This window comes from Stegostoma tigrinum, chromosome 2 (assembly GCF_030684315.1).
Source record: "Stegostoma tigrinum isolate sSteTig4 chromosome 2, sSteTig4.hap1, whole genome shotgun sequence".
NCBI lineage: Eukaryota > Metazoa > Chordata > Chondrichthyes > Orectolobiformes > Stegostomatidae > Stegostoma > Stegostoma tigrinum.
This window is the reverse complement of record NC_081355.1, coordinates 148,132,327-148,157,187: the sequence shown is the minus strand read 5'-3', so window position 1 is coordinate 148,157,187 and position 24,861 is coordinate 148,132,327. Positions and strand designations below refer to the sequence as shown.

At 44.7% G+C, this 24,861-nt stretch overlaps 1 protein-coding gene across 1 annotated transcript in view; it reads left to right on the top strand.

Annotated features, from left to right (window-relative positions):
* The window catches only part of LOC125462908 (tetratricopeptide repeat protein 21B-like), a 122,402-nt gene continuing 97,541 nt past the window's right edge, over positions 1-24,861 (top strand). The window contains exons 1-6 of the mRNA XM_059640004.1: positions 1-727; positions 7,581-7,691; positions 11,190-11,356; positions 13,924-14,046; positions 18,050-18,207; positions 18,825-18,909. Of these exons, the coding sequence (XP_059495987.1) occupies positions 649-727; positions 7,581-7,691; positions 11,190-11,356; positions 13,924-14,046; positions 18,050-18,207; positions 18,825-18,909 (723 nt within the window). The 5' untranslated portion in view covers positions 1-648. The remainder of the gene's footprint in view (positions 728-7,580; positions 7,692-11,189; positions 11,357-13,923; positions 14,047-18,049; positions 18,208-18,824; positions 18,910-24,861) is intronic.

Sequence of the window (24,861 nt, the reverse complement as noted above, 5' to 3'; positions counted from 1 at the left end):
TAGCTTACTACTGTCAAGAAAAATATTTCCACCATGCATTGACCGCTGCTAATGAAGGATTGACGATGTGCTGCAATGAGCCTGTGCTGATTTTCCTCAAAGCTTTCACGAATTTAATGGAAGGTTAAAAAATATATACCTTTCTAAGAAGGCATGTTAAGTTTTCGGACCTTGTGGGCAGATCTTTCATTTTTGGCACTTGGGTGTAAAGTGTTTCCCAGACAGAATGTATAGAGGAAAGATGGGCTGGGAAGATTCAGGAACCATTTCAGGATCTGCTTGATTGACCCATCTGTGAATTTAGACATATGGAGAATTCTCAATGTATCATTCCATGTTCAGTTTTCCTCCATGAATTTCACCTGAACAATGGTTTATGACCAATTGAGTTGAGATCTGTTACACCCGTCAAAAGTACTTCACTGGCTATAAAATCCCAGAGTTGTAAAAGCTGCCATATTTCCTCTTTGTCTTCACCACACTGCCCCACCACACGTCCCACGCCCCATCTTTGGCAGCGCATATGGAAAAGTATTTCCTTCTCCAGCAACTAAGCATCAAAACAGTAAATGAAGTACATCTCCTCAAACTTTGGTATTGTCATTTCCTTCGAGAAGTACAGCAGATTCCAGGAACTCGCTGCATTATATGCTTGGGAATAAAGTCATAAATGCAACATATTTCCAAATAAAGGGTTTGCATTTATATGGAGTCCTTCACAACCTCGGTATGTTCTGACATTTTACAACCAATTAAGTACGTTAGACGTGTAGCTAACATAATGCAGGAAGTGCCTCACCAATTGGTCTTCCTGCTTGGGCCTTCCGCATTCTTTCATTGAGCTTCACCAGTGGGAGAAGTCTCGTGAAATGTTGATTTTATTTGAACTTAGATGGTTATGGAGGCTGGATCATTGAGTATATTCAAGAACGAGATTGAAACATGTTTTAGATACCCAAACCATTAAAGGGAATGGAGAGAAAGTGGGGAAAATAGCATTCAGATGGAAGGTCATGTTGAATGGTAGAGAAGATTTGAATGGCTGAATGGCCTCCTCTCGCTCCTAGTTTCTGAGCTTTGTTCTGTGTTTCATGCCTTATAATTTCAAAACCTCTTCCCAACATCTTCTGATCTATTTGCAAGTTGCCAACTATTTTGATGTCATGTTTCTGCATTTGGGCTTGAGCTGTGCACTTTCCCAGCCCACTGAATAAAGAATGTAAGACAGTGCACTCTCAGAGTGCCTTTCACAACCTAACTCCAGCCCAAAGTGTTGCACAGTAATTGATTTTCTCTTGACATTATTACTGCTGTAGTGTAGCAAGCTGGAACTTCAGGGATTGGACATTGGTGACTTATCCAAGATAATAGAAATAAATTTAACTTAAAAGACTAAAAAGAGGAAGAAGGCAACTTTATCTTCAGGATATGTGAGCAGCAAGGAAGTTGAATTGATAGAAGGCACCAAATCGAATAACTTGCCTTGAATTCGTGAACAAACAAGGAAGTAGATTAACTATACGTTTACCTGCAAATCCCATGGACAAGTCCTTGGGATAACAAGGTGTAGAGCTGGATGAACACAGCAGGCCAAGCAGCATCAGAGGAGCAGGAAGGCTAACATTTTGGGCCTAAACCCGAAACGTCAGCTTTTCTGCTCCTGAGATGCTGCTTGGCCTGCTGTGTTCATCCAGCTCTACACCTTGTTATCTCAGATTCTCCAGCATCTGCAGTTCGTACTGTCTCTGATACAAGTCCTTGGGATCTGTTTTGACAACGACAATACAGAGGCCAAATTTTACTTTAGTGGAGGATCTCACCAAGTCTACTTTTTAAGCTTTTCCCTACACCCCTGCAGCTTGGAAATATGTTTTACCAGAACTTGTTGGAAATGCAAGACGATCACAGCTCACTGAGGGCAATCAGACATCTCGGTCCTTAAGTAACAATGGGACTAGCAACTGATCTTGGTTTCTTTCTGAATTCTTAAATTTATTGAATGATGACAGTGCATGTGGGTAAATTAGATTATGGTGCAACAAGTGAAATAAAGCGAGGGAGAGAAACAGAAAAGATGCTGGAAGAGAAAATTAGGAAGTTTTCTTTAAAAAAACCTTACATTATACACTCTCAAAGAACACTTTATTGCATGTAAGAATATGTTCAAACCGTTTAAATCAGAACCAAAATGTTTGTTTGGCAGTATATTAACAATTATCACGTCAGCTAAAAGATACATATGCTGTTATGAGTTATATCATTATTTTGGCCCAGAAAGAGGCTACTTGGCCTATTCTGTTCACACTGTCAACAAAGTTTTGACCACACTAAGTGCATTACCCTTTTGGCCCATACGCCATGGAGGCTAAGGCAATGCAAGTGAATATCTAAATATTGCTGAATATCTAAATACAGCATAAATGTTACAAGAGATTCTGAGTCAACCACCCCTTGATCCTCATTTTGCACAATTTTCCTTTGACCCTCCCTTAACACTTTATTCAGATCAAAGGTGTGACAATGGCTACCTACGTGGGCTCCAATTATGTCTGTACTGTTGAGGAGCACATGGAACATTCCCCGCTTCAGTCCTACTCAGGCCTCCCCCCTCAACTCTTTCTCCAGTATATTGATGATATCATCAGTGCTGCTTACTTTTATCATCCAGAATTGGAACAGCTTATCAATTTTGCTTCCAATTTCCACCCCACTCTCACCTTCACCTGGTCTATCTCTGGCTCCCCCCTTCCCTTCTTCAATGTTTCTGTTTCCATTTCTGGGGATTGGCTGGCCACCAGTTTACACTCTAAACCGACCAACTCCCACAGTTATTGAAACTGTACATACATTTAGACCTTTCTTATTGCCTGATGCTGCAACACACACCACTATGTTCCCCAGCAGCAAACCTGTCTACTTCAGAGAGACGGTTATAATCACTTCTAAGAAAGTGCTTTCGCATTGATACTTCTTCCATCTGTCCAGATTTGTTCCCTAAAACCAGACCCCTTCTCTTTCTGTACTTGTTGTGTAGTAACAAAAAATTCTCTTAAATTCATCACTGTCTACCTAATATTTTGATTTTATCTAAGTTATTATTGGTGCAGTTGAAAGCCTAGCATTTGTTTTCCGCTAACCTTGCAGGGGTTCTTAATTTAGTCCCTGTTTCCAATTCTGGGGATTTTACCTTCTTTGACCTACGTATTAACCAATGTTGAAATCCTTTTTAAAACCGCCCGTCTGTTTCAGAGGACAGCCTTCTGACTCGGCATGTGCACTGCCATTCCTGTGCTTTTTAAAGCCATGTTTCAGTACTTGTGATTGTACCATAGCTCGAAATGCCTGCTTGTGCCTTCAGCTAACCTTCCTGATTCCCTGGTATTGACTGATTCCCATCCTAATTTCTATGTTAAATTCAAGGGGCAGAACAAGTGCAATTCCAGCAAGCTCTTAGAAAAAGTGGAGAAGTTGATGCTGAGATACCTTTTGTTCAAGGGGAACAATGAAAATTGGTCATCGAGTTCCGAAGATTCATAATACATGACCTATCTCACAATTCCCTGAACTGACTGACCATTTAGCACAAAAAATAGCAGATTGTGTCATTAGCGGGGTGTTATTTTGCAGCAAGATTCTAGCCATTGTTTGCTGAGCCAGTGCTTTCCAAATAATTTCCCACTGTGACTCCATATTGAGGTTTGAAAGTAGGAGCGACCCCTCAGCAAGTCGTGGAAGGGGCGGAGGAGAAGACCTATTTATTCACTTATGGGATGTGCACTACCGGCTGCCCAGCATTTACTACCCCTCTCTAGTTGCCATTGTGAAAGGTGGAGGTGAGTTGCCTCCTTGAACTGCTAATCCTCCTAAAGCAAGGCAATATTGATCACAACATTTCAGATTGCCACCCCACTTAGGGTCCCAACTCTCAACGTTGGAAAGCTCTGTTTGAAAATAAGAAGGATATTGATCAGTGATCAAAATCATAATCAACCGTCTTCCCATTGGTTCAACAGATAGAACACTTCAATCAAGATTATAATATGTTTGTAAATATGGTACAAAGTCATATTTTGATTTTATTGCCACATGCATTTCATGGTAAGAATACAGTAAAATACAGTGAAAAGCTTTCATTTGTTGCCACAAAACAGTGCCATTTTGAATAATTTAAGAATAGGGAACAAGATATAGCTTGAAGAGAGTGCATCAGTCCTGAGCCAGCTCATCACCATCATTGATACCTGCACCACCACCTCACCGCCATCTACAGTGGACCCAATCAACGTTGAAGTTACCAATCCTCAGGCGCCATCTTTGACACTGGGCTGATACCCTTCCACTACTGCCTCGCTGCTGCCTCTGCTGGACCAGCCAACATCAGGGTCAGGTCCCCTGACACTGGGTCCACTGGATCAATGTTGTCATGATGCTGTCTTGCTGCTGCCATGTGATGGTAAATCTCCCTGAGAAACTTGTCTGTAATTGCCCTACCAATTATTAGGATGCTATCTGTAATAGGTTATGGGATATCAATATTAATTTATTGATGAGACAGGTGGAAGCAATGAGGTGGTATCAACCAAAATTCTTTCTTCCTGTTGTTTCAGTACAAGTATTCTTTGGTTATTTGTATGTATAGAACTCTGGGGCAGATCAACATAATGGTTAATGTAATGAAGAAGAATGTAAGGAAAGAGAGCTATAGCCTTTTAAGTGGAGTGTAAACACAGTGCATTTTCTGGCTCAGATGTGTATGTTCTAGTGTGGAACTAAAGCTGACACTTGGGAGTTTTCATAGCATTCAGTTATAACAGTCCTGTAGAACAGTGCTGACATCCAAATGCAGTGCTCCACATCGACCAAGGTCTGTACAAGGCTGTGTCTGACTGAAGCTTCTCCCCCTTTGTGTGAATTCCAGCTCCAATTCCTGGCCTGGGCTATATTAGCTGAGCTCAAGCAACATTGCAATGGCTCAACAAGGGGCGAGAAATTCTCACTCCCAGTTCCAATCACGATTCCCTCCACCATGGGAATGCATATAAAGAGAATGGATATCAAAAGAGAATGAGATTTATTCAGCTGTGATGGCCCTACATCTAGGTAACCTGCAAGTTCTCAGTGTCAAGGCTAAGACATTAATAACTTGGACAAAATACCAAAAGGCAGCTGATACCTATGGAACTTTTTCAGTCAAGAAGGCAATACCATTAGAGAAAGAAAGGAAATGTGATTGTAGATGCATGTAATAGCAAGCTCAGTGGGTACATCACAGATCACAGAATTGTTACAGTGCGGAAGGAGGTGATTTCGCTCATCATACCTGCACCAATTCTGTAATGTGGTGCCAATCTCCTGCCTTTTCCTCAAATCCTCATGTATCATTTCCATTAAAATAACCATCCAATGTTCTCATGAATGTCTCAATTGAACGTACCTCCAACACATTTCCGAGCAGTGTCTTCCCGACCCTATGTACTAGCTCAATGGTAGAGTTTTTCTTAACATAACTCTGGCTTTGTTCGCACATCACTTTAACTGGATCTCAAGGGAGGTTACACAGCGGACTTAAAACATGGAATGATAGTTATTTTAGTCATGTTATTTCATGTCTCCACGGCTGGTGGAACAGGAACCCAAATCCTCTAGCCCAGAGGTTGGGACATTATCACTGCACTACAGGCCTTTTAAAGGATGCTACTTGCCTAATGTGAGATCTGAATGCACTATCTCACCTCAAACTGACTGGGCTAGCCAGATTAAAACTTTTGAAACAACGTCTCCAGGCAGTTTATGTAGGTGAGACCTGAGCTCAGAGGCTGAGACATTATCTGCTGTCACAAGAGCCCTAAGTGTTATCTGATGTACTAAAGATGGAGAAGTGTGGGAGGAGTTTCCTGTGGACTAGTAATATTTCTGGACCAGTAATGCAGAGGCCCAGGCCAATGCTCTGGGAAAGTGGGTCTAAAATCTCATTTTAGCAGTTGGTGGGATTTAAAAAAAAAATCAGCTTATAAAACCTAGAATCAAAAGTGAGTCTCAGAAGTCGTGACCATCAAATCGTCATCAGTTGTCATAAAAACCCATCACATTAACTGATTTCCCCAAGGGAAGGAAACCTGTCAGCTTATCTGGTCTGATCTACAAGTGACTCCAGACCCACAGCAATGTGGTTGACTCTGAAATGGGCCGGCAAGTCACACTCTTTGCAGACAAAAAGGGATAAGAAACAAATGTTCGCTTGCAAGTAGCACCCAGATCTCTTGAAAGAACACTGACACTGACCAGTTTAGTTGATGGAACTGTTCTTGTAATATTCCAGCTTTCTTAAGATAAAGGCCATCTGCTTTGTTGGCTTTTATGATTATATTTGAGTGAGTGTATTAGTATTTTTAGTAATTTATGTACTCTGTTTGATCTTTTGTAGCTCACAGTTATGTCTTAGAGAAATATTCCACATGCAGTTAATCATTGTATGGTTCAATGACTGTTCTCATGTATAAATACAACTAATGTTTTAATGAAGATCTGTTGCCCAGTTTGCGGTTGGAGTGGTTGGTTGGTTCATCAACTTGACTGGTTTTCGTGCAAACATTTTGCCTCCCTTCTAGGTGACATTATTGGTGCTGTGTAGCCTCCGGTGAAGCGTTGTTGTTCTGTCCTGCTCTGAATTTATGTGGTCCGTATATTGCTTCAACGAAGGCTACATGGCAAGGACTATGTCATCCAGAAAGGAGACAAAACATTTGCATGAAAACCAACACATACAATTAATCTAATGAAGTAGGTGTTGGTGACTTGCAAGCCCATTTCAGAGTCAGCCACATTGCTGTGGGTCTGATGAGAATGAGACACTTCCTTCCTAACACGTACTAGTGAACAGAGAGGGAGGCAGTGGCCTAGCGGTATTATTGTTGGATTGTTAATCCAGAAACCCAGATAATGTTCTGGGGACCTGTGTTTGAATCCTGCCATGGCAGATGGTGGAATTTAAATTCAGTAGAGAATCCGGGATTAAGAGTCTAATGATGACCGTGAATTCATTGACAAGTCTTGGAAAAACCCATCTGGTTCACTAATATCCTTTAGGGAAGGAAACAGCCATCCATACCCAGTCTGGCCTACAAGTGACTCCAAACCCACAGCAATGTGGTTGACTTTTAACTGCCCTCCGGGCAATTAGGGATCTTTAGCTGTGAATAACATACACTGTAGTATAATGCCTTAGAATCCCTGCAGTGTGGAAACGGGCTATTCAGCCCATTGAGTCCACAACTACCCTCCAATAAATGCTGCCTAGCCAACAACACCATCATAATAACAAAAAAAGATGTTAACCACTTCATTGAGACAGCTTTGAATTCCAAATGGATTGATTCAATTTAAATTCTGCTGGCTGTCATAGTGTGATTTGGGCCCACTTCCCCAAAGGGATTAGTCTGAACTTTGGGATTACGAGTGACATTACCACGATATCAATACTGCCCTATACTGAGAGCATGGTGAGAGGTAAATGTGCTTCATTTGGCTGAACATGCTTTTCTCTTTCCCTGTTCTAAAACTTTGTGCCATTATGTTTACAGGCCAAACCCAAGAAACCATCAGACTCCTTGAGACAATTAAGGGCCACCAAAATGTTTCACTGTGCTCAATCATGGCCCTCATTTATGCACACAGAAGGAGTTCAATAATTGGTAGGTCTCTGCAGAATTATGATGTTTTTACTCATCCTGTCAGGAATTGTTTACAAAATTCGCAAGAAATGTGAACAAGCATAGAAGAACTGAAATTTTCATTGGATTCACTGCTTAGGTAACTTGCTGGTCAAACATATATATTTAATAGAATCACAAAATTGTTACTGTGCAGAAGGAGGTCGTTCAGTGCCTGTACCTGTCTTTTCCCTGTATTCCTGCACATCATTTCTATTCAAAGAATCATCCCATGTCCCTCCTGGATGCCTCACTTGAACTCCATACCATGACTATTCACTGAGTGAAAAAGACTTTTCTCATATCACCCTTGCTTCGGTAGCACATCACTTAAATCTACGCTCTCTCGTTCTTTGACATAATGGGAACTGCAGATGCTGGAGAATCCGAGATAAAGTGTGGAACTGGATGAACACAGCAGGCCAAGCAGCATCTTAGGAGCACAAAAGCTGATGTTTCGGGCCTAGACCCTTTGTCAGAAAGGGGGAATGGGGAGATGGTTCTGAAATAAAGAGGGAGAGAGGGAGAAGTGGATCGAAGATGGATAGAGGAGAAGATAGGTGGAGAGGAGAGTGTAGGTGGGGAGGTAGGGAGGGGATAGGTCAGTCCGGGGAGGGCGGACAGGTCAAGGAGGCAGGATAAGGTTAGTAGGTAGGGAACGGAGGTACAGCTTGAGATGGGAGGAAGGGATAGGTGAGAGGAAGAACAGGTTAGGGAGGCGGGGACGAGCTGGGCTGGTTTTGGGATGCAGTGGGGGGAGGGGAGATTTTGAAGCTGGTGAAATCCACATTGATACCATTGGGCTGCAGGAATATGAGTTGCTGTTCCTGCAACCTTCGTGTGGCATCATTATGGCACTGCAGGAGGTCCAGGATGGACATGTCATCTAAGGAATGGGAGGGGGAGTTGAAATGGTTCACGACTAGGAGGTGCAGTTGTTTATTGTGAACTGAGCAGAGGTGTTCTGCAAAGCAGTAGGGTGTGGGGTGGCCATGGATACCCGCATGGGCCCAAGCTATGCCTGCCTCTTTGTAGGTTACAGCAAACAGTCCCTCTTCCGCTGGCCTGAAACCCCACCTCTTCCTCCGTTACATTGATGACTGTATCAGTGCTGCCTCATACTCCCAAGAGGGGCTCGAACAGTTCATCCACTTCACCAACACCTTCCACCCCAATCTCAAGTTCTCCTGGACCATCTCCAACACATCCCTCAACTTTCTGGACCTCTCTGTCTCCATCTCAGGCAACCACCTAGAACCTGATGTCCATTTCAAGCCTACTGTCTCCCACCCACCTTCCTGCAAAAATTCCATCCCCTATTCCCAATCCCTTCACCTCCGCTGCATCTGCTCCCAGGATGAGGCATTCCACTTACGTACACCTCAGATGTCCTCGTTTTTCAGCAACATCTCCCTTGCAGTGGTCGAGAACGCCCTCGACCATGTCTCCCACATTTCCTGCAACTCATCCCTCACACCCGGTCCCCACAATAACCAAAAAAATAACCACCACACCAACCTTCGGATACAACGCATCATCCTCCGACACTTCCGCCATCTACAATCTGTCCCCACCACCAAAGACATTTTTCCATCCCCATCCTTGTCTGCCTTCCGGAGAGACCACTCTCTCCTGGACTCCCTTGTCTGCTCCACACTCCCCTCCAACCCCACCACACCCGGCACTTTCCCCTGCAACCACAGGAAATGCTACACTTGCCTCCACACCTCTTCCCTCACCCCCATCCCAGGCCCCAAGATGCTTTCCACATCAAGCAGATGTTCACCTGCACATCCGCCAATGTGGTATACTGCATCCGCTGTACATGGTGTGGCTTCCTCTACATCGGGGAAACCAAGGGGAGGCTTGGGGACCGCTTTGCAGAACACCTCCGCTCGGTTCGCAATAAACAACTGCACATCCCAGTCGCAAACCATTTCAACTCTCCCTCCCATTCCTCAGATGACGTCCATTCTGGGCCTCCTGCAGTGCCATAATGATGCCACCCATAGGTTGCAGGAACAGCAACTCATATTCCGTGTGGGAACCCTGCAGCCCAATGGTATCAATGTGGATTTCACAAGCTTCAAAATCTCCTCTCCCTCCACTGCATCCCAAAACCAGCCCCACTTGTCCTTGCCTCCCTAACCTGTTCTTCCTCTCACCTATCCCCTCCTCCCATCTCAAGCCGCACTTCCATTTCCTACCTACTAACCTCATCCCGCCTCCTTGACCTGTCCGTCCTCCCTGGACTGACCTATCCCTTCCCTACCTCCCCACCTACACTCTCCTCTCCACCTATCTTCTCCTCTATCCATCTTCGATTCACTTCCCCCTCCCTATTTATTTCAGAACTTTCTCCCCACCCCCCTCTCTGATGAAGGGTCTAGGCCCGAAACGTCAGCTTTTGTGCTCCTAAGATGCTGCTTGGCCTGCTGTGTTCATCCGGCTCCACACTTTCTTATCTCGGATTCTCCAGCATCTGCAGTTCCCGTTATCTTTGGAATCAAACCTAGGTCCCTGAGGCTGTGATTCAGCAATGCTAACCACAGAGCCACCAAGTAATTAAATACTAGGTGCAAACATCTATCGGTGATCTTCTCGACTCCACAGCAGTCAAGACTCTTAAGTGGTCAATTAATGACCAATTTTGAGCTTCAACTTGCCACCATTATCCTACTACCAACTTTCCTTACAGTTGAGGTAAATAACTGCGAAACAACATACCTTCCAGGGTTTGGGATTGAGTTGATGAACTTGGGGACGTAGCTGTAAGGCAAGGGGATAACCATTGAAAATAACCCCCTCCTGAGATCAATACAAGGGAGATTTATATATTGCCGTTGAATCCCCCGTCCAATAACTGTGTACAGAACCTGGACATTTTCAGTCTCTGATTGGCCATCTAAACAATTGGAGTTTGTTAATGTGTTTTCTCACTGGTCGGCGAACCACTGAACATATGTTTACAGGGGGCACAATGGAAAATCTCAGCCCAGTGCTAACATTCAGGGTTGAACATGACTTGATCTTAAATTCTCTGTTTTGTACTCCTTCTGCGGTTTCATCCTCTGCAGCCTCCTATTTCCTCAACCCAGCGACATGCCAGAACTCCTCCAATTCTTCCCTCTTGCACATCCCCAATTTTAAATCACTCCACCTTTAGAGGTTGTGTCTTCAGCAGCAATTGGACCTGAGATCTTTAACTTCCTGAAGCTTCCCTGCATTTCCATCTCTCTCTCTTTTTTCAAGACCATTATTAAAAACAAGTTATTTAACCAAACCTTTGGTTGTCTGTCTGTTAATGCAGCTCAGTGCCAAATTTTGTTTGATAACGTTCCTGTGAGTTACATGAGGATGTTTTACCACTGCAAAGCTACCACAGCAAGGCACATTGTAGACTATTTTAATAAAACTTTAAAGTCACACGATGTTGTTTCCGGATGCTAAAATGATAAAGAAGTATTTTGCCTTTCCAAGATCATGATGCCATTCACGAACTTGACAGAAGGTCCAGGGAAGGTGAAAAATCAGCAGGTGATAAAGCTCTGTATTATACTGGCATGTTCCTGTGGCTTGTGAATCGGTATCAGGAAGCTCGGGAGCACACTGACAGGCTACTAAAAATTTCCAGCAAGTCAAAGGAGGTATGTGTCTTGAATTGAGCAGAACTATGGGCCCATGTAGCAATCTGTCATGATACCACAGCTCTTCACATGCAGTGCATTACTTACACAAGTACAGGAATAGGCCATTCAGCCCCTCAAGTAATTCCATCGTTCAATGAGATCATGGGTGATCTGTGGCCTGACTCTATAAACCTGCCTTTGGCACATGTCCCGTAATACCTCTGCTTAATAAAAATCTCAGATTTTAAAATTAACAACTGATCCATTGCTGTTTGTGAATGAGTGTTCCAAGTTTCCACCACTCTTTGTGTGTAGAAGTGCTTCCTCACATGTCTCCTGAAAAGTGTAGCCCTAATTCTCTCTGTACACCCCCCACCCCCCGACCAGTGAAAATAATTTCTCTTTACCTACCCTTGTGAGGCATGGTCATTGCTACTTTAATTGGCAAATGCTACCACCATTTCGAATACAACAAGGTCCCACAAACAGCGCTGGGGTAAATGCCAACTTTTTTTTTAAACTAGTGTTGTTGACAGAATTAAAAACCGAAAGAACTGTGAATGCTAAATCAGGAGCAAAAACAGAATTTGGAAAGTCTGGCAGAAGAAAATACACCCAGACCTGCTGAGCTTTTCTAACAACTTCGGTTTTTGTTGGTGTTTTTGTTGACAGAGTTGTTCAGCAGGACAACATTCCCTGGTCTTCTTTGAATGGTACATTGGGAATGCTTCTGATCATCTGCCTGAAACAACGGATGACCAAATGAAATTACAGTTTCTGACAACGCAGCACTCCCTCATACTTACTCTAAAACACTTACATCATGGAATGTTGCACTCCCGAACACAAGCCAGGTTGGGGCTAATTGTCTTGAAGTGGGCACTGCCCAAAGTTGATCCTTATTGAATGTGAGAGGGTGCTCACTGAGTTCCTTCAGTGTGCTGAATGCTGAGCCATTCGATTCTGAAGATCTTACAAAATGTAACCCTTTCCCCTGCTGCTACTACACTGTCCAGCTAAATGCTACACTTGCCCCCACACCTCCTCCCTCACCCCCATCCCAGGCCCCAAGATGACTTTCCACATTAAGCAGAGGTTCACCTGCACATCTGCCAATGTGGTATACTGTATCCATTGTACCCGGTGTGGCTTCCTCTACATTGGGGAAACCAAGCGGAGGCTTGGGGACCGCTTTGCAGAACACCTCCGCTCGGTTCGCAATAAGCAACTGCACCTCCCAGTCGCAAACCATTTCCACTCCCCCTCCCATTCTTTAGATGACATGTCCATCATGGGCCTCCTGCAGTGCCACAATGATGCCACCCGAAGGTTGCAGGAACAGCAACTCACATTCCGCTTGGGAACCCTGCAGCCCAATGGTATCAATGTGGACTTCACCAGCTTCAAAATCTCCCCTTCCCCCACCGCATCCCAAAACCAGCCCAGTTCGTCCCCTCCCCCCACTGCACCACACAACCAGCCCAGCTCTTCCCCTCCACCCACTACATCCCAAAACCAGTCCAACCTGTCTCTGCCTCCCTAACCTGTTCTTCCTCTCACCCATCCCTTCCTCCCACCCCAAGCCGCACCTCCATCTCCTACCTACTAAGCTCATCCCACCTCCCTGACCTGTCCGTCCTCCCTGAACTGACCTATCCCCTCCCTACCTCCCCACCTATACTCTACTCTCCACCTATCTTCTTTTCTCTCCAGCTTCGGTCCGCTTCCCCCTCTCTCCCTATTTATTCCAGAACCCTCACCCCATCCCCCTCTCTGATGAAGGGTCTAGGACCGAAACGTCAGCTTTTGTGCTCCTGAGATGCTGCTTGGCCTGCTGTGTTCATCCAGCCTCACATTTCATTATCTTGGATTCTCCAGCATCTGCAGTTCCCACTATCACTTCTCCAGCTCCAGTCTGCTTTGCTGCAGAATTAGACACAGAAAAAACCTTACCTCATACCCAAAGATTGAGCAAATGTATCTGGCGCAAGCCCCTTTAAATTGTCCAGAAATCAAAGGTGCAGTTTCTTCCTGACTGCTGCTGACTTATTCTTGGTGAATTTGATAAGGTTCCCAGTTATGGTACCTGAATGTCGGACTCTTGTGATGTTATAGTAGTTTACTACCCCTGAGCCAGGAGATCTAGGGACAAGTTCCACTTGCTTCAGTGGTGTGTAATAACATTTTTGGACAGGTTGGTTAAAAATATTTATTGTACACGCTACATAGGTTCCCATAAATAGGTTCCCGAAAAATAGACATTATGATGCCTGAACTGCTCACATTTAACGTAATATCAAGAAACCAGTACACACAGCTCCTGCCTCGGTAAATACTTTCGAAACTCCCCCAATCCCCCAGCCACCCAGCTCTTTTCTCTCTCTTACAGTTCCCAATATTTCAGGCCAATAATCTCTTGTGAGAACACTGATGTTCCCCCTAAGTATTTGAGCATTTCTGTTCTTACTTCAGATTTCTAGCTTTTGGTTGTATTTTTGCCATTGTCATGCGAAACAGAAGAGGCTCATCCAACCTATGCCGATTGAACCATTTGTATTCAGTTTCTATATTGTTTATGCTGGCAGACTTTAATACTGAAAGGATGGATTGAACTAACGGACAACAAAAATGGGAATATGAAGAAGGCCATCAGTTACCTCGAGGAAGGGCTGAGGGATTCGAAAGATATTTTTGGTTTGATGGGAAAGGTGAGCTATTAACCTGTTGATTCTGTGTCACACAGTTTGATAAACAGGGATTTGCATTTCTAATATATCTTATGAGTTCACTTACAGCAGCTTCTATGAGAATGGGGAAATGCAAACAGTTATGTTTTTTCCATTCTACTAACAATGCCCCAACTCTTCAAGCATCCATCATTTTGAACAGAAAGAGCGGTGATATAAGCATCAGATGCTTGCTCTCATTGAGAGAACACTATTTGACCATGCTTTTGACTTAAAGGAACAGAATGTGTGTATCTGTTAGTTCAAATTTCAATCAAGTATTAGTTTTCGGTTCAGTTAATGAGGCTCAGACATCCACCCACCCCCAACACACTCGTGTGATCTTTCAGCTTCCCACATCAACTATGGCCTTTCAACATGAAACTGCTGACTCATTGCTGAATTAAATGGTTATGTGCACATGCCTGTTTGGCTTGTGATTGTCTCCATTCCATTTCTGTTCCAACTAGGGCTACATACAAATTGGGTCTTCAGAGGTGAGAGCTTCCACACTGAATGAGAGGAATGATGCCAGAAGTGAAAGAGTTACATAATGAGGGCAAGCTGCTAATACCAGACTTGTATTCCCTCAGGAATTGAAGGTTGAATTGAACACTGTTAAGATTGGTAGTGTGGACGGAGAGAAACTAAATCATCGGGTGGTTGAGTATGGAATGGGGGTGTGTGGGGCAATCCTAAATTTAGAACAAGATCATTCTGAAACATTGGTAGAAAGCACTTAGAACATAGAACATAGAACAGTACAGCACAGAACAGGCCCTTCAGCCCACGATGTTGTGCCGACCATTGATCCTCATGTATGCACCCTCAAATTTCTGTGACCATATGCATGTCTAGCAGTCTCTTAAATGTCCCCAATGACCTTGCTTCCACAACTGCTGCTGGCAACGCATTCCATGCTCTCACAACTCTCTGTGTAAAGAACACACCTCTGACATCCCGTCTACACTTTCCTCCAACCAGCTTAAAACTATGACCCCTCGTGTTAGCCTTTTCTGCCCTGGGAAATAGTCTCTGGCTATCAACTCTATCTATGCCTCTCATTATCTTGTATACCTCAATTAGGTCTCCTCTCCACCTCCTTTTCTCCAATGAAAAAAGTCCGAGCTCAGTCAACCTCTCTTCATAAGATAAGCCCTCCAGTCCAGGCAGCATCCTGGTAAACCTCCTCTGAACCCTCTCCAAAGCATCCACATCTTTCCTATAATAGGGCAACCAGAACTGGACGCAGTATTCCAAGTGCGGTCTAACCAAAATTTTATAGAGCTGCAACAAGATCTCACGACTCTTAAACTCAATCCCCCTGTTAATGAAAGCCAAAACACCATATGCTTTCTTAACAACCCTGTCCACTTGGGTGGCCATTTTAAGGGATCTATGTATCTGCACACCAAGATCCCTCTGTTCCTCCACACTGCCAAGAATCCTATCCTTAATCCTGTACTCAGCTTTCAAATTCGACCTTCCAAAATGCATCACCTCGCATTTATCCAGGTTGAACTCCATCTGCCACCTCTCAGCCCATCTCTGCATCCTGTCAATGTCCCGCTGCAGCCTACAACAGCCCTCTATATTGTCAACGACACCTCCAACCTTCGTGTTGTCTGCAAACTTGCTGACCCATCCTTCAATCCCCTCATCCAAGTCATTAATAAAAATTACAAACAGTAGTGGCCCAAGGACAGAGCCCTGTGGAACACCACTCACCACTGACTTCCAGGCAGAATATTTTCCTTCTACTACCACTCGCTGTCTTCTGTTGGCCAGCCAATTCTGTATCCAGACAGCTAAGTTCCCCTGTATCCCATTCCTCCTGACTTTCTGAATGAGCCTACCATGGGGAACCTTATCAAATGCCTTGCTGAAGTCCACATACACAGCTCGAACCTCATCAACCTTTCTCGTCACATCCTCAGAGAACTCGATAAGGTTTGTGAGGCATGACCTGCCCCTCACAAAGCTGTGTTGACTGCATTTAATCAAGCCATGCTCTTCCAGATGGTCATAAATCCTATCCCTCAGAATCCTTTCTAACACCTTGCAGACGACAGACGTGAGACTTACTGGTCTGTAATTGCCGGGGATTTCCCTATTTCCCTTCTTGAAGAGAGGAATTACATTTGCCTCTCTCCAGTCCTCAGGTACGACTCCAGTGGAGAGCGAGGATGCAAAGATCTTCGCGAGTGGCGAAGCAATTGCATTTCTCGCTTCCCAAAGCAGCCAAGGACAAATCTGGTCCGGGCCTGGCAACTTGTCAATCTTAATGTTTGACAAAATTTTCAGCACATCAGCTTCCTCTATCTCTATCCATTCCAGCATGCACACCTGCTCTTCAAAGGTTTCATTCACTACAAAGTTCATTTCTTTCGTAAAGACAGAAGCAAAAAACTCATTTAGGGCTTCCCCTACCTCCTCAGACTCCACACACAAGTTCCCTATGCTATCCATGATTGGCCCTACTCTTTCTTTGACCATTCTCTTATTCCTCACATAAGTGTAAAATGCCTTTGTGTTCTCCCTAATCTGTTCTGCCAAGCCTTTCTCGTGCCCCCTCCTAGCTCTCCTCAGACCATTTTTGAGCTCTTTCCTCGCCTGCCTGTTATCCTCTTGAGCTGAGCTTGACCCTAGCTTCCTCCATCTTATGTAAGCTACCTTCTTCCTTTTGACGAGAAGCTCCACCGCTCTCGTCATCCAAGGTTCCTTTATCTTACCCCTTCTTGCCTGTCTCAGAGGGACATCTTTATTCATCGCTCGCAACAACTGTTCCTTAAACAGTCTCCACATGTCTATAGCGCCTTTACCATGGAACAATTGCTCCCAGTCCATGCTTCCTAACTCATGTCTAATCGCATCATAGTTTCCTCTTCCCCAATTAAATATCCTCCCATTTTGCCTAATCCTCTCCTTCTCCATAGCTATGTAGAATGTGAGGCAGTTATGGTCACTATCACCAGAATGCTGTCCCACCACAAGATCTGATACCTGCCCCGGCTCGTTTCCGAGCACCAAGTCTAGAATGGCCTCTCCCCTCATCGGCCTGTCAACGTACTGAGTTAGGAAACCCTCCTGAACACACCTTACAAAAACAGCTTCATTCAAATCTTCTGCTCGAGGTTCCAATCACTTCCAATCACTTCTTTGCAAAATGGGGGTCCACTACTATGGGTCAATCGAAAATTTCCAAAGTGAGATTGATAGATTTTTATTTTGGCAGGGAGGCAATGGCCTAGTGATATTATCATTGGACTGTTAATCCGGAGACACAGATAACATTCTGGGGACCTGGGTTCAAATCCCGCCACGGCAGACAGTGGAATTTGAATTCAATAAATATATGGAATTAAAGATCTAATGATGACTGTGAATTCATCGTCGATTGTCAGGAAAAACCCATCTGGTTCACTAATGTCCTTTAGGGGAGGAAATTTACCTGGTCTGACCTACATGTGACTCCCGATCCACAGCAATGTGGTTGATTCTTTACTGCCCTCTGGGGCAATTAGAGATGGGCAATAAATGTTGCCTTGCCAGCGGTGCCTTCATCCCATGAATGAATAAAGAAAAATAAATTTGGGCATGTTATCCAAAGGAACGTGGAATGAAGTAGGGTAAATGGAATTGGAATTAAGGCTCAAATCAGTCAAGGTTTAATTGAATTGCTGAGCAGGGTCAAGACTATGAATGGTTTGCGCCTGTTCCCAAGGCAGGTGTCAACAGCATCACTCACACTTTATTTACTTTCTCCTCCTTACTGACGACACAATCAGTCTCTGTTTACACATTTCTTGGGCAGATCTACATAATTTCAGGATGCCAAGCAATCACATGGAAATATTACTGACCTTAAAGAATTGGAACTCCTTTCATACGTCTGTGTGTGGGGTGAACATACTCAGAGCAGGTGCTAACACAGTTGCCACATTAAGTGCCGGCTTGGTACCCACTTCTGATTTCTGAACCACAGGTCTGCTACCTTCAGAAGGAACAGAATTTCATGATCGCCCTGGAAACCATCAACCAGATTATTGCCACCACTCCAACATTCATGCCAGCTCTCATTCTGAAGATGAAACTGTTTTTAGCCCAAAACAACTGGGATCAAACTTTAGAAACTGCACAAAGGTAGGTGTAAAGAGGAAGATAATAGAAAAGGAAATGATTTTTGTAGTTCAGTACATGAACAGTGAATGGCGTTGATTAGTGCATAATGTGAATCAGACTCCTAATCTGATTGATCAGTTGTGTACTATGACTTACGATTTTTGTTCTTGTAGGACTTCCAATGGCTCTTTTGCTTAAAGTAAACTCCCAATATTTGAGCTTTCTTGAGCCATCACTCAACATCAAAATGCATTCTTGCTTTCTGACAGTTCCTCCAGTGTATGAGTACCTGCCAGAGATGGCCTTATAGCCCTTGCTTTTATTGTGGTCCATGGTTAGCTGGTACTGGCATCCAGTTGGTTAAGGATGCAATAGCGACAGCATATCTGTATTGTAAATAAACTAGTGAATATTTTTGAAAAGCTACGGATGAAATGAGTTAATGGTAAATTAGTTAATGCACATTTGAATGATAATGCAAGGAATCATCTTCATTTGAATGGAATCATAATTTTATGACTGCCTATACCAGAAACAACAGTACAATTGTCCATTATATGTAAAGGGTGCATATGTGATACGTTCATAAATAGATTATACATTTAACAAACCCTTTTTTTTCTCCTCATTAAAACAAGAATTATGTTGAAGGATGGCACCAATGTAGATGCGCTGCTAATCTTGTGTCTTCATGCGCTTTGTAAAGAAGGAGATCAGACTGAGGTGAGGAAGCTATGAAGTAGTGAGATAAATGGATTTATTAATATGGTCACAAAAAAAGGTTGTCCTCTGGAACCCGATTTCACCTTTGTATTGTTTGGCTGAAAGTACCTAATGGGTTCTTTAAGGTCTGAAAATAATGAATACAAGAAGATATGTGCACTTTGATTTCAAGAAAATCAATTAAATTAATCTACTTTAGATATATGCAAACTGATGAGCAAATCTATTAGCTTAATTTACTTTAGACATATTCAACAAGTGAGTCTCACTGCCTTCTGCCCATTGGGGATTCCTGGGCAATGGCTGGTCCTTGAAGATCTATCTCAAATTCCACAGCACCAGTTCACAAACCTGGTCCCCTGGGATAGTCCCGGTCTCATGTACCTGGTCTCATAATGAAAGTCCCATTCTCACTAACATAGTGCCACAGGGGTAGTTCCGGTCTCATTAATCTAGTCCCACAGGGGTAGTCCCAGTCTCACTAATCCAGTCCCACAGGGTTGGTCCCGGTTTCACTAACCCAGCCCCACATGGATAGTCCTGGTCTCATTAATCCAGTCCCACAGAGGTAGTCCCGGTCTCACTAACCCAGTCCCACAGGGATAGACCTAGTCTCACTAATCCAGCCCCACAGGGATAGTCCCGGTCTCACTAACCCAGTCCCACAGGGATAGACCCAGTCTCACTAACCCAGCCCCACAGGGATAGTCCCGGTCTCACTAACCCAGTCCCACAGGGATAGACCCAGTCTCACTAACCCAGCCCCACAGGGATAGTCCCGGTCTCACTAATCCAGTCCCACGGGGTTGGTCCCGTTTTCACTAACCCAGTCCCATAGGGATTGTCCCGGTCTCATTAATCCAGTCCCATAGGGGTAGTCCTGGTCTCACTAACCCAGTCCCACAAGGATAGTCCCGGTCTCATTAATCCAGTCCGACAGAGGTCGTCCCGGTCTCACTAACCCAGTCCCACAATGATAGTCCCGGTCTCACTAATCCAGTCCCACAGGGATAGTCCCAGTCTCACTCACCCAGTCCCACAGAGGTAGTCCCGGTCTCACTAATCCAGTCCCACAGGGAGTGTCCCGGTCTCACTAACCCAGTCCCCCAGGGATAGTCCCGGTCTCACTAATCCAGTCCCACAGGGATAGTCCCGGTCTCATTAATCCAGTCCCACAGAGGTAGTCACGGTCTCACTAACCCAGTCCCCCAAGGATAGTCCCAGTCTCACTAACCCAGTCCCACAGGGATAGTCCCGGTCTCACTAACCCAGTCCCCACAGGGATAGTCCCGGTCTCACTAACCCAGTCCCACAGGGATAGTCCCAGTCTCACTAACCCACTCCCACAGGGATAGTCCCGGTCTCACTAACCCAGTCCCCACAGGGATGGTCCCAGCACAGTGGCTCAGTGATGAGCACTGCAGCCTCAAAGCGCCAGGGACCCAGGTTCAATTCCAGCCTTGGGTAACTGTCTGTGTGGAGTTTGCACATTCTCCCCCTGTCTGCGTGGGTTCGCTTCTGAGACTTTATAAAGTTCTGGTTAGGCCCCATTTGGAATACTGTGTCCAATTTTGGGCCCCACACCTAAGGAAGGATGTACTGGCACTGGAGCATGTCCAGCAGAGATTCACACAGATGATCCCTGGAATAGAACATAGAACATATAACATTACAGCACAGTACAGGCCCTTCGGCCCTCAATGTTGTGCCGTCCTGTCATACCGATCTGAAGCCCATCTAACCTACGCTATTCCATGTATGTCCATATGCTTATCCAATGACGACTTAAATGTACCTAAAGTTGGCGAATCTACCATAATTGCAGGCAAAGCGTTCCATTCCCTTACTACTCTCTGAGTAAAGAAACCACCTCTGACATTTGTCCTATTTCTTTCACCCCTCAATTTGAAGCTGTGCCCCCTCGTGCTCGCCGTCACCATCCTAGGAAAATGGCTCTCCCTATCCACCCTATCTAACCCTCTGATTATTTTATATGTCTCAATTAAGTCACCTCTCAACCTTCTTCTCGCTAACGAAAACAGCCTCAAGTCCATCAGCCTTTCCTCGTAAGACCTTCCTCCATACCAGGCAACATCCTAGTAAATCTCCTCTGCAACCTTTCCAAAGCTTCCACATCCTTCTTATAATGCGGTGACCAGAACTGTACACAATACTCCAAGTGCGGCCGCACCAGAGTTTTGTACAGCTTCACCATAACCTCTTGGTTCCAGAACTCGATCCCTCTATTAATAAAAGCTAAAACACTGTATGCCTTCTTAACAGCCCTGTCAACCTGGGTTGCAACTTTCAATGATCTGTGTACATGGACACCGAGATCTCTCTGGTCATCTACACTACCAAGAATCTTACCATTAGCCCAGTACTTTGCCTTCCGGTTACTCCTACCAAAGTGCATCACCTCACACTTGTCAGCATTAAACTCCATTTGCCACCTCTCAGCCCAGCTCTGCAGCTTATCTATGTCTCTCTGCAACCTAGAGCATCCTTCGTCACTATCCACAACTCCACCAACCTTAGTGTCATTTGCAAATTTACTAACCTATCCTTCTATGCCCTCATCCAGGTCATTTATAAAAATGACAAACAGCAGTGGCCCCAACACCGACTCTTGCAGTACACCACTAGTTACCGGTCTCCAGGATGAATATTTCCCATCAACTACCACCCTCTGTCTTCTTTCAGCAAGCCAATTTCCGATCCAAACTGCTATATCTCCCACAATCCCATACCTCCGCATTTTGTACAATAGCCTATTGTGGGGAACCATATCGAATGCCTTGCTGAAATCCATATACACCACATCAACCGGTTTACTCTCATCTACCTGTTTGGTCACCTTCTGAAAGAACTCAATAAGGTTTGTGAGGCACGACCTTCCCTTCACAAAACCGTGCTGACTATTCCTGATCAATTTATTCTTTTCTAGATGATTATAAATCCTATCCCTTATAACCTTTTCCAACAATTGAGGTAAGGCTCACTGGTCTATAATTACCAGGGTTGTCTCTACTCCCCTTCTTGAACAGGGGAACCACATTTGCTATCCTCCAGTTGTCTGGCACTATTCCTGTAGACAATGACGAGTTAAAGATTAATGCCAAAGGCTTGGCAATCTCCTCCCTGGCTTCCCAGAGGGTCCGAGGATAAATCCCATCCGGCCCAGGGGACTTATCTATCTTCACCCTCTGTAGGATTTCTAATACCTCTTCCTTGTGAACCTCAATCCCACCTAGTCTAGTAGCCTGTATCTCTGTATTCTCCTCGACAATATTGTCGTTTTCTAGAGTGAATACTGTTGAAAAATATTCATTTAGTGCCTCCCCTATCTCCTCTGACTCCACACACAACTTCCCACTACTATCCTTGATTGGCCCTAATCTTACTTTCGTCATTCTTTTATTCCTTAAATACCTATAGAAAGTCTTAGGGTTTACCCTGATCCTGTCCGCCAACAACTTCTCATGTCTCCTCCTGGCTCTTCTGAGCTCTTTCCTTAGGTCTTTCCTGGCTACCTTGTAGCCCTCAAGCGCCCTAACTGAGCCTTCACATCTCATCCTAACATAAGCCTTCTTCTTCCTCTTGACCAGAGATTCTACCTCCTTCGTAAACCACAGCTCCCGTGCTCTACAGCTTCCTCCCTGCCTGACAGGTACATACTTATCTAGGACATACAGGAGCTTTCCCTTGAATAAGCTCCACATTTCTAATGTGCCCATCCCCTGCAGTTTCCTTCCCCATCCTATGCTCCCTAAATCTTGCCTAATCTCATCGTAATTGCCTTTCCCCCAGCTATAACTCTTGCTCAGTGGTATACACCTATCCCTTTCCATCACTAAAGTAAACATAACAGAATTGTGATCGCTATCATCAAAGTGCTCACCTACTTCCAAATCTAACACCTGGCCAGGCTCATTACCCAGTACCAAATCTAATGTGGCTTTGCCCCTTGTTGACCTATCTACATATTGTGTCAGGAAGCCTTCCTGCACACACTGGACAAAAACTGACCCATCTATAGTACTCGAACTATAGTGTTCCCAGTCAATATTTGGAAAGTTGAAGTCCCCCTGCAAATTTACTAACCTATCCTTCTACAACTATCCTGTCTGTCTCACTCCTATTGAGAATCATCTTTGCTATCCTTTCCTCTACATCTCTGGAACTATTCGGAGGCCCATAGAAAACTCCCAACAAGGTGACCTCTCCTTTCCTGTTTCTAACCTCAGCCCATACTACCTCAGTTGACGAGTCCCCAAACATCTCTTCTGCAACTGTAATACTGTCCTTGCCCAACAATGCCACACCTCCCCCCGCTTTTACCATCTTCTCTGTTCTTACTGAAACATCTAAATCCTGGAACCTGCAACAACCATTCCTGTCGCTGCTCTATCCATGTCTCCGAAATGGCCACAACATCGAATTCCCAGGTACTAACCCATGCTGCAAGTTCCCCCACCTTATTCCGGATGCTCCTGGCGTTGAAGTTGACACACTTCAAACCAACTTCTTGCTTGCCGGTGCCATCTTGCTTCCCTGAAACTTTATTTTGGACCTCCCTACTCTCAACCTTTTCTATACTCGAACTACAAGTTTGGTTCCCATACCCCTGCTGAATTAGTTTAAACCCACCCGAATAGCCTTAGCAAATCTCACCCCCAGGATATCGGTACCCCTCTGGTTCAGGTGAAGACCATCTTGCTTGTAGAGGTCCCACCTACCCCAGAAAGAGCCCCAATTATACAAGAATCCAAAACCCTCCCTCCTGCACCATCCTTGTAGCCACGTGTTCAACTCCTCTCTCTCCCTATTCCTCGCCTCACTAGCACGTGGCACGGGCAACAAACCAGAGACAACAACTCTGTTCATCCAAGCTCTCAGCTTCCATCCTAGCTCCCTGAATTTCTGCCTTAAATCCCCATCTCTCTTCCTACCTATGTTGTTGGTGCCAATATGGACCACGACTTGGGGCTGTTCCCCCTCCCCCTTAAGGATCCCAAAAACATGATCAGAGACATCACACACCCTGGCACCTGGGAGGCAACACACCAACTGTGAGTCTCTCTCATCCCCACAGAACCTCCTGTCTGTCCCCCTAACTATGGAGTCGCCAATGACTACTGCTCTGCTCCTCTTCCCCCTTCTCTTCTGAGCAGCAGGGAAGACTCTGTGCCAAAGACCTGTGCCCCACTGCTTTCCCCTGGTAAGTTGTCCCCCCCAACAGTGTCCAAAATGGTATACTTATTGTTGACGGGAATGGCTACAGGGGATCCCTGCACTGCCTGCCGGTTCCCTTTCCGTCCCCTGACCGTAACCCATATGGAATGGTAGGTTTAACATATGATGAACAGCTAAGGATCCTGGGATTGTACTCATTAGAGTTTAGAAGGTTGAGGGGAGATCTAATAGAAACTTGAGATTCCACCACACCACTCTTAACATTCTTCTGAATTTCAGAGTACAATGCTGGTTGATCCATTCTTGCCAGAGTCCTGCTAACCCAGGAATCAATCTGGTGAACTTTCACTGGACTCTCTCAACAGCAAAAATGTCCTTCCTCAGACTAGGAGACCAAAAACTGTGCACAATACTGAAGGTGTGGCTTCACCAAAGTCCTGTATAACTACAACAATACATCCCTACTCCATACTCAAAACCTCTTAGCTCAGAGTTTGGCAAATTCACCAGCTCAGAAGGCTGTGAAAGCGCTGTGATTGGGTATGATCAAGACTGAGATGGATAGATTTCTAGATGCTAAAAATATGGAGTTAGTGCAGAAAAATTGTGTTGAAATGGAAGACTGGCCATGATTGCATTGAATGCTGGAGTCGACTCAACTGACCAAAACGGCAACTCTTGCTCGCATTACTTATGTTCTCAAGACCCTCTGCAAAACCCCAAATGTGAATTTGAAATGACAAGGTCTGGAGATTT